This window comes from Diospyros lotus, chromosome 5, assembly GCF_014633365.1.
Source record: "Diospyros lotus cultivar Yz01 chromosome 5, ASM1463336v1, whole genome shotgun sequence".
Lineage (NCBI taxonomy): Eukaryota > Viridiplantae > Streptophyta > Magnoliopsida > Ericales > Ebenaceae > Diospyros > Diospyros lotus.
The window spans coordinates 3,690,225-3,700,765 of NC_068342.1; the positions used below are offsets into that span (position 1 = coordinate 3,690,225).

The 10,541-nt window shown below is 35.4% G+C and overlaps 1 protein-coding gene across 4 annotated transcripts in view; it reads right to left on the bottom strand.

Annotated features, from left to right (window-relative positions):
* LOC127801005 (sugar transporter ERD6-like 5) overlaps positions 1-9,372 on the bottom strand; it is a 46,840-nt gene extending 37,468 nt beyond the window's left edge. Inside the window, exons 1-19 of one of the 4 annotated variants that reach the window (XM_052335743.1) lie at positions 9,040-9,372; positions 8,791-8,853; positions 8,482-8,571; positions 7,450-7,509; positions 6,822-6,887; positions 6,648-6,713; positions 6,493-6,568; positions 6,329-6,393; positions 5,977-6,069; positions 5,802-5,882; positions 5,614-5,698; positions 5,467-5,510; positions 5,306-5,368; positions 5,156-5,215; positions 4,867-4,920; positions 4,653-4,712; positions 4,456-4,570; positions 4,241-4,372; positions 3,708-4,057 (exon numbers count right to left, since the gene is read on the bottom strand). In XM_052335743.1, the coding sequence (XP_052191703.1) occupies positions 4,248-4,372; positions 4,456-4,570; positions 4,653-4,712; positions 4,867-4,920; positions 5,156-5,215; positions 5,306-5,368; positions 5,467-5,510; positions 5,614-5,698; positions 5,802-5,882; positions 5,977-6,069; positions 6,329-6,393; positions 6,493-6,568; positions 6,648-6,713; positions 6,822-6,887; positions 7,450-7,509; positions 8,482-8,571; positions 8,791-8,853; positions 9,040-9,228 (1,455 nt within the window). In that variant the 5' untranslated portion in view covers positions 9,229-9,372 and the 3' untranslated portion in view covers positions 3,708-4,057; positions 4,241-4,247. Of the gene's footprint in view, positions 1-3,707; positions 4,058-4,240; positions 4,373-4,455; positions 4,571-4,652; positions 4,713-4,866; positions 4,921-5,155; positions 5,216-5,305; positions 5,369-5,466; positions 5,511-5,613; positions 5,699-5,801; positions 5,883-5,976; positions 6,070-6,328; positions 6,394-6,492; positions 6,569-6,647; positions 6,714-6,821; positions 6,888-7,449; positions 7,510-8,481; positions 8,572-8,790; positions 8,854-9,039 lie in introns of those variants that run through there. The other 3 variants (XM_052335747.1, XM_052335742.1, XM_052335745.1) reach the window with 3 other exon arrangements.
* Between the last annotated feature and the right edge of the window lie 1,169 nt (positions 9,373-10,541).

Here is a 10,541-nt window from a genome sequence, read left to right on the forward strand (position 1 = left end):
AAAATCCATAATTTTTTGAAAATTCAGGATGGGAATTTAGAAAAAAATATTAAATTATTATATATAATATTTTTTTTTTTAAATCCAGGGTGGGCAACTGCCCATGGCTCCGCCAGTGTCCCTTGTCCAAAGTATATAAGCTCTCTTTGACAATGGAGTCGTCACTTTTTGCACACCCTATTTGTTCACACACTATTATGCATAAACATATCTGAGAATTGAGGGAGAATAGAACGAGAAGGCAAGATCAGAAAAAGAACAAGGCAATCAAAAAGGTAAACGATGCAAGGAATCACCGATTTAATCTTTGTAAGTATATCATGTGTTAGTTTGATTGCTTGGGTGAGAGATTGGTGAGATGAGAGTGCTAGGATTGCTCGGGTTTTGAGTGATGTACTATGTTGTGTTGCGTTTTTATTTATACTTTATGATCGATTTATCGTTCTTAATTTATCGTGAGATCTTGTGGGAGATTCTTGTATCTCTCATTGTAATTGATTCTATAAGTTTCTTGTGTACTTTTTTAGTGGATTGACTAGGGTTGATGCCCTGTCGTGAGTAGGATTTTTTTATCCGAACACGTACATTCCGTCTTCGACTTTTTGATTTATGTTTGCATTGTGTGTTTGCGTTCGTATTTTGTTTTTTTATTTTTGTTCGATTATTTTTGGATCTTGGTACTGTCGTAACTTAGTTGTGTGATTTACTTCATAGGATATTAACAATCATATTATTTATTGGCTAACATTAAAAAATAATTCATAGATTTAAAAAATTGGAGACCTCTTTATCTAAACAACACCTTACTATATATTGTCTAATATTAATAAATGAGCAATGAAGTTCGAAAGTTAGAAGGTGTTTTCGTTCAAATGAAATAGCAAAATAAATAAAATATGAATTTTTTTAAAAATATTGTAAAATAAAATAAGTAATTTTATATCTCCAAATATAAAAAAATAAATTTTAATTAATTATTAATTTTAGGCCCCTCCTCCATAGGGCCCTAGAGCCGGGCCTGGCCGAAATCGGTGAGTTTAGGCTCAGGCATGTCATCCAAAAGAATGTTACTTGTTTTGACGTCTCTGTGAACGATGGGGGCCGGTTGTGCCCCTGTGCAAAGAAGGCAAGCCCTCGCGCTGTTCTAAGCGCGATCTTTCTACGAATTGGCCAGGAAAGCTTGGCCTTGGCCTTGGTCGCCCCTGGCCGGAAAAGATGGTCATGGAGGCTACCATTGTGCATGAAATCGCACGCAATTATTCTCTGGTGGCCTCGCAGAGGATCCGCGGAGGTGCCGTAGCCTCTTAAGTTGATCAGATTTGTGTGTTTAACGCTTGCAATTAGTGTTATGAAAAAATAATAAATTTTTCAAAGATTATTTTTGACATATTCCTCTACGTGTCAAATCATGGAGCATTCTTTGACAATTTCTTTGACAGTTGTTGAAATTATGTCCGTTGAGAATATTTTTTTCATTGGAAGTTAGTGAGTCTTGTACAACAAATTACTGAAATTGTTCATTTTTTTTTTCTATAAATAGAGCAACTCATCTAGCCTTTGTCACTACTCTTCACTTCATTACTTTTCTTCCTCTCTCACCCAACATTTGTTAGATTTTATTTTCTTTGTTCCTACTATCTTGTTCTATTATTATTTTGTAAATTGTAGTACAAGAAGAGCTTATATTTTAGGAGTAGTCGTTTTTTATATTATTATTATTATTATTATTATTATTATTATTATTATGTGTGGTGAAATCTACAGTGACATCACGGCTCAAACTTACTTTTTATCACTATTTTGTTAATTTTTCACCTTCAATTTTTACAATAATTACTTCTAGTTCATGAGCGAAACAAGCATCACCAGAAGCAGAACAGTTCTTGAACCTCTTCAATGCCACCTCGCAGCCGTTTGATAGAATGCCTCTGTAGACATTTCCGTATCCGCCTCTTCCAATCAAGTTCCCGGTAGAGAAATTCCCTGTCGCCGCTTTCATTTCTTCGTAGGTGAACTTGATCAGAGTAGTATTTCTATTTTCGCTCAGGCTGCAGCCGAAATCCAGGCCGAAGCTTGTTCCAGTTTTGGACAAAGTGGCGGTTTTCTTCCTCCGACGCCTGAGCCACCAACAGAGGAATCCAAGCCACAACGACGGGGCCAGGGAGAAGCCCTGGGAAGAAGCCTTGAGAATCCCATCAACCACAACCTTGTGCTTTCTCCGTCGATACGAGTTGAGATCGAGCGCGAACAAGCACTAATCCATCGGCCCGAACCGATTGGCGAAAGCGGCGGCGTAGATGCATGGAAACCCGAGGCAATAGGAGAGATTCCCGTTCTCCGGCCGGCGAAAATAAGCCGCTTCAATGGCCAACGAGCTGGCAGTGCAGGAATTGCAGCAGGCAGAGCTATTTCCGAGTTGTTGGTTACAACTTACAAGAACTTTGAAGCTTCTGCAATTCCGTTGCGGGAACTAGGGTTTCGAAGTCCGAGCGTGTAGCAATGTTGAAACAACTGTTGGATATCCAACTCGTCTGAATCCAGCAATTGGACCGGACGTCGAACGGGCCTAGACGTTCGGCGACGAGGATCTGGAACGATTCCCAACACGATTCGGCAGCATTCGGCGGAACGCTGAAGTTGCCGGTCCGGCGGAGATAACTCCGATCGAATCAGTCGGAACCCCTCCAGAAGGTAACGACACCCGGTGAAGACATCGAGAAACTCGAGGTTCTAGGAGCCTGCCCTCAACATCTTCCGGAATTGACGAAATTTCAGCGGGCAAGATCCATGGCCGGCGGGCGTGGAGGAAGTGAAACTGCTGAAACAGCCAAGAAGCAAGCAAAGAAGAATGAGTTGGGAGAGAGACGACATTGGAGATCGAGCTTTGGATTTGGGAACTGGTTTGGCTTGGCTTGTAAGGGTTGTGTTTTGAAGGGAAATTCGGAACGAACTGGAAAGTGGGAAACGGTCATAACCGTTTTTTAAATTCGGTTGACTTTTTGGCGTGCCTGAGCTTTGAATCCTTTGATGAGAAACTTTTGTTTTGTTGTATAGTATTTGGAGGTAATCATTAAATTTTATATTTTGTTATTGTTTGATCACTGAGTTTTAAAATATTATTTGATAGTTATTAATATTTTAAAATTATTACTACTTAATTATTGAAATTTAAAATATTATTTATTAGTCATTAATATTTCAAAATCGTTTTTCATCCGTCATTCGTTAGTCGTTGAACTTTAAATTCACGAGTGACGAATAAAAAATAGTTTTAAAATATTAGTAATTAACATGTAATATTTTAAAATTTAATAATTAAGTAATAACAGATTTGAAATATCAATGACTAATGAATAATATTTTAAAATTCAGTGACTAAATAATAACATAATGCAAAATTGAGTGATTATTGGTGTAATTAACCCCTACTTGGAATAACGTTTTTCTTTCACTTTCTAAGAATCATTCTAATTTATTCTGTGAGAATCGTAATTATTTTTTTATAAAAAAATTCACTTTCACAAACTTAAATTAATATTTTATTATAACAACTCATTTTATAAAAAAAATTATTAGTCAAACAACACAAAAAGTAAGTATTTTTATATACTTAACTCTTCTTCTTCTATGAACTTTCTTGATGGCCAAACAGGCCGTGACCTCTGGCTTGTCTCATAATTTTGGATCAGAATGCTTTACAATATTGCTTTAAGTTAACAATTGAGATGGAACTCATATTTTATTTTAAGGGTCAGTAACCCCACAATTAGATGACACAACCAGTAAATGTCTAAGAAATACTCCACCATATTTAGTCTAACTAAGCAACGTGTCCAAAACTCTACTAACAGATCAACCAATTTATGGGCCAAGGCCAACCCGATTGGCAAATGCATAATACCAGCAATAATAAGTGAATTTGAAAAAAGCATGAATCTCGTCAGCTTATTAATTTTGAGTACATCCCGAAGAATCATCAGCACAAGTTAACTAGAAACAAGTTTCCAAACCAGTGAACAATTTGCACTTGAAATTGAACCCAGCACCTTCTCTTTTCCTAAAGAAGTCAAAATATTCAAAATTAAATTGAAAGACAAAAAAAACGTCTGTATGAGATTATGCGGCCTTTGTTTTGTTTTGTTGTTAATCCTGTAATTTATCCTTAATTAAGAGGAATCGTGGATGGATGTGTGCCCTAATTCCATGCATTATTTCAAGATGAGTAGTTAGTTTGACTAACCATTTGGTCATTTAAAGAGTTGGACCATGGAAGCCTGGATTTCCTCCAGTGATCGTCCCTTTGTCTCAGGCATCAACTTGAAACCGAAAACTACAATTGAACTGCATATGGCAGTGAATATAAAGAATACCCCTGAAACCAATGGTTTAACAAGGATTAATGGCAGTCCTGGCTGGTACACGAGAGAGAGAGAGAGAGAAAGAGAGAGAGATGACCTGCTGAGCTCCATTCAAATACGAAGTTAAAAGCATAGGACACAACCCAACTGCTCATACAGCTGACCACGGCTGTGAGGCTTCCAGCTACGCCCTTTATGTTCATAGGAAATACCTGCAGTAGTAATATTCCAACTTGATCGTCTTCTGCTTAATTATATTACAAGTTTCAGGGATGATTTATGAGTTTGGCATACCTCTGCCATGATAATCCATGGAATGGGGCCCAGTCCCATTGCATAAGATGAGAAATACACCTAGTAATTTTCGAACAATTAACATAAAATATGAATAAAACAAGCATATTCATATTATTCTACAAACAACTTAGTATAAATAATCAAATGGTCGTGTATATATATATATATATAAATTAAAACAAAATTTTCTATGCATTGACATCGAACTTACCACCAAGCCAGTGACCATCAACACGACCCTAACCTCCTTCCCTTGGTCAAAATCCTGCTCATAGTTTGGCGTTCCAAGAAAGGGTTAGCAGTTTAATTATTACAATTAGTGTTGCATTAGATCTGAACCAGAGCTAAATAAGTAATCAAGTAAAGCAATATCTATTTAAACTGCTTTTCTTTGCCAAGAGTGAAGTAGAGGTGTCAAACAGGTTAGTGTTAAAAGCCATGCCAAGGTACATCCCAGCATGGTCGTTTTACACCTCTGTTCTTGACCCTAAAAGAGTAACCTGCAAGAGGAAAGCCAATCCTGCAAGAAAGCTTCCCAAGGCTGCACCAGCTGCTGTAACCTACAAAAACTTAAAATTGCTTCATCCACCAATTGTATTCAAAGATGCACAGGAAGAAATCATGCATATATCTCATAATATATATCTAACCATTATAAGTGGCCGTCGTCCAATTCTATCCAACAAGAGCACACAGAAGAAGGCAAATGGAATCTGCAAGCGCCAGGAACATGTTGCTTTAGCAGAGAAAACACCCCAAGAAAAGTCCCTTAATATGCAGACTACACTTGTCAAAAGATTTCATACATAACCTGAACAATAGCAATTGTGCTAGTGCCAATGCTAGTTGAGAAGCCTATCATCATAAACCAGAGACTTGGATGCTCATTCATCACCATATATTAGAGGTACTTAAACTTCAACTCATTGATATATAGATTTGTTAGTAAAGCAATTACCAATTGCTTCAAAAAGTGAACTTGTGTAAGCCGAAACGCCTGTAGTCCCTCCCAATTGTATAAGTAACATTAACCCAACTCCAACCTATATATAAATCAATTCATTTCATATAATCACATTTAGAGGAGTTCAGATATTTTGTGTAAGGGTAATAACGTGCCACATTTTGGATTTTTAGAGCACATACAATGAGTGAATGAGCATATTTACGCTGGAAAATTTCCAGAAAACTTGATTCAGGAATTTGCTGGAGGGTTTCTGTGTAATCCTATAAAACAAAAAGGGAAAATGAGTACGTATTATGCGATTAATTTTCAAGAATGTTCAAGCAACTCGAGCTAATATGTCAAATTGAAATGTACTATTATCTCGGCTGCTTCCTGAGAAACATCAACATCCTTTCCCCTCAGGCGTTTTAGAGTTGATTCCACGTCCTTTTGTCGGCCATTCTTTGCCTGCAGACTTATCAATTTAGCGTATTGTCATAGTTTCCCTTGCTTTGTGTTGGAAATTTGAACTAGGTTGTTGGTTCAAATATGGACCAGGTAAATCCAAATAAATTTTCATAATTAAACATTGAAGGGATCCTCAATTCAGACTTCCAACTCCAAGATACTCAAATAATATACTTTCTATGGATAAAAAAATATAATAAGATTCATTGAGGAAGTAGCTCAATACAGAATTTTTGTCTTCAAATTCCGAAGAACTCACCAGCCATCTTGGGGACTCAGGTATGAAGAATACACCAACAAGCTGGATTATAGATGGTATGGTCCCTGTAATCAAAATCAAAATAAACACGATGCCCATTTGGGGGTACTGTATGTTCTATAGAAAAAAGATAGCAGATGATGAATTGATTAAGCAGAGAGTACCAATTGCAGCCAAGGTGCGCCAAGGAATGAGATTGCCTATGAAAAACATCATCGATAGGCCAATGGCTACTGATAGCTGTGAAATTGACGTTAGTTTTTTCTTTCATATAAAAATATGTGATCCAACATGTCTAACGAATAGAGCTTTCATTTACCTCATTAACTGCTGCACATCCTCCCCTTACTTTCTTTGGTGTGATTTCTGTAATATATACAGGGGTCTGTATGGCAATTGGAAATGAGAATCTCATCGTCATATATGGCTGCAGATGAGGCACTAGAAAGTGGGCATATATGTGTGTGTATGCAAATTAACCATATATTATTACCACAAAAGAATACAGTCCGAGGCCAAATCCTATTGATACCCTTCCCAAGTCAAGGAGCCAGGCGCCCTGCTTGTAACAAAGCATTCAACGCTTGAAAAATTAGCCAGACACCATAATAAGAAAACAAGTGAAAAATAATTATACATTAGACTATGGATCTGTAAACTGAAAAGACAGAAGAAATAGAAGAATAATGTTAAAATTAATGCAGGTAGTTTGTACGTTCTTGAAGAAAAATAGTGGACGATACTTTTAACAGTCGTGTTATTTAGTATGATTATTAGTTTTGATTTTATTAAACACGATCGACTGTATGAAGTTATGTTTGGAAGTTATGATAAAAGATTTGACAACCCTTACAGTTTGAAATTAATTATTATAAGAAAAAAAAATTTAATAATAAACATTAAATATACACAAAATTTGTCATCAATTAACAAGTCAAAATTGATTCTTATGGCAGTAAGTATGCTAATCATATAAGTAAGCGATCATATAATATTTGAGTGCTAGAGACATTATTTGAAGAGAAAGTATAACCCTGCAACATGCATTCTAAAGGGGAAAAACCAGTAAAATGGAATATAATATCGTTTTGTTTCTGTAAGAGAGGGTGGAGAGTTCAAACCTGAGCAAAGATTATAGCGAGCCAGCCCAGGATACAAAATGATTGCATCGTCCACATAGTCTGCAAGATAACATGACGAGATCTAGTTTGTACGAAAATAAAAATAAAAAATAAATATAATATAAAATAAAAATAGAGAAATTATTTTTTTTTTAAATAAGAAATAGAGATACAAAAAAAAAATTCATAATAAAAAAATATAAATAGGGGTTTTTTATAAATATAATTTTTAATATAAAAAATTATTTAAAACAATTATTCAATCTAAAAATAAACATAAATTCCATAATGCATTCAAACAAATTCTGAAAATTTTTCCATCTCTAACATTTTTGTGGGTGGTAACGCATTATGATATTTTTCTAATATTACGAAACAGTTTCAAAACATTTTTAAAATTACAAAAACGGTTCAAAAATACTTTTTGACATTTTGGAAACACTAAAACGACACCCCCAAAATGTTTTTGTGCACCATAGATAACAATTTTCATTGATACTTTAATAGTCGATGGTGTTACTAACGGATCATTCATTTTCCCAACAAAGTTGCTAATAGCATTTTCATTTGAAAAATAAAAAAATAAACTTAACCATAGTAAAAAAATATAAATGATATAGGCAATGGTGTTGGTTTTTATTAATTAGAGTGTTAGAAGAATATTTCTTATTTCAATTAAAAAGGTAAGATAGGATAGTCAAGAGATGTGTGTTGTTCAATCCTGCCTAACTTGCTATCCCATCTATAAAGGTAGGTATAATGTGATTAATAACCATTCATCATCCTTTAAACCCAACAAAACATAACTAAAATCATATTAAAATTCAAAATAATGAATTAAAACTATTCAAGTAATTATTGAATAACTCAATACTAGACCACCTAAACTACCACAGTTTGATTGGGGAAGGGAATCTTGTAAAAGAGAGAAAATTGGATACAATTTTTTAAGGTATTTTGACAAATCTAATTTGGAAACAAATCAATATTAATGTTTTGATGGAGAAGTCTAATTTGAAAAAGAAAACTTACACCTCTCCTACCGATCAGATCCGCCATTTTGCCACTTATAATTGCACCCGCTATTCCCCCAATCGTCGATATCGAACCAAAAATTGAATACTACACATCAAATAATTAGTCACAATAACTCAATTTGTAATAAAAACACACACACTATATTAATTAAAAAGATAAAAAAAATAACATTTGAATATTAAAACTAAATTTCTTTGAGGGATATGATACGAGTGTGACATTGCATTTCCTTTTTTATCTTCTCTAGGCCTTACCACAAAGAATATGAAGCAAAAACATTTGTTCACCTCCTTTTCTACTTACTTCTGCAAGGGAGAGGCCCAAATCTCTCCTAATACCAGACTCCGCCGGCGATGTATAGCCATTCTGCAAAGCAAAGCAATAAAATAAAACCTTCAAATAGAAAATTAATTTTATAAATTTAACCTTATAGTCAGAAAAAGAAATTAATAAAATTCTAGTAGTTGTTGGCGCAACCAACAAACTTTTGAAATTCAAACAATTCTTCAGTTCTAACTTCTTCCAACGGTACGGTGGTGATTAATCGCTTACAGCACATCCATTGGCGAAGGAACCGGAGGCGACGACGAAGTTGCTGAAGACGAGAAGCCAGGTGAGGGAAGAGGAACCTGCCGCCGCTTCACGGTCTTCGCCACCACCTTCACGGCGGAGGAGCGGAGATGTCGTCCTCGGATGCTCCTCCTCATAACTTCCTTCCATCAGGCCGGACCGGCTTTCCATCTTCCCGGTGCCTGATTCTGACCGATAGACGCAGAAAGAAGAAGAACACAGAATCAAATAATGAACCAATCGCGTTTGATGGAAGAAGGAAAGCTCTGAATTAATGCACTCACTCACTCACTGAAGGCTGTTTGGTGAGACATGTGGCGGTCTTGGCCTCGCCTTATCGTACAAATAATATTAATTACTAATTATAAATATTAAACACACAATTAATTATATAACTAGTGCATCAACCAATTAAAATTAAAAAATATATGAATTATCAAGAGAATGATCAAAAATGTCAAATGATAAAAATATCATCACCCAATTTAATCTTGTCGTCTCCTCAATATCGCATTTAGATGAAGTTTGATCGAGTTTCTCCCATTCGTAATACTTTAATGATCGATAATGAAGTCCGATCGAAGTTCATCATCAGATGCAATCTGGTTCAATCATCAGATATGTCATACCATCAGTACATATAACACGATTCATTAAAATCCAACTTTAAGTGCCATTTTCAATGTTTTCAATAAACAACAAGCAATTATTAGCTACATGTTGGATTCCAAGATGGAAAAATATCTAAGCTTCATTTTCAAAAATTTGTTCCCATGTATTTTGTTTTGTTGGTGAGGTATCATAATGTTTTATTTTTATAAGGATGTTAGTGAAATGTAATATTTCTATATTAGTATGTTAAATATGTATATTTACATTAATTACATACAGAATATAGTATATTAATATCAAAATCTGGAATTAATTGTGGGATTGGATAGTGTATTAAAATACCTTGGAATTACTACATAAATAACTAAATATATAGAGAAGGAAGTGACCTTTAGGATGACAAGCCCGCGAAATGATAGTGTCGGGGAAAAGTAGCTGGAAAGATTAAAAGTAGGGAGGCACGTGCCTTGTGCGTGATTAACGTTGAGGAGAATGGTGGTTGGGACTCAGAAGGGTGGGTAAAAAAAAAAAAAAAAAAGGGTAATGTTTTGCATGGTCGCATGAAATTGAGTTTCTGATTTTATTTTTTATTTAGATTTGAGTAAGTTTGCATCTGATTTTTAAATTATTTTATTTCACAATCACATGTTCAAATGATCGACGGTAGTGAGTCCAAGAGGTTGATGGGTCTGTTGCGGAGTGGAGGATTCTTCATTAAAGCTATAGCCTCCGGACAACACTGTCTGGATCCGAAATGTGAAAGGACGGCCGCGAGATGGCAAGGCTGAATGGCTCAACTCAAGCGGCGTCCGATGGGGCTGGCCGATTGGGGCTCTCTGCCAACCCTCCAAATCTCCTTCAATTCAATTGCA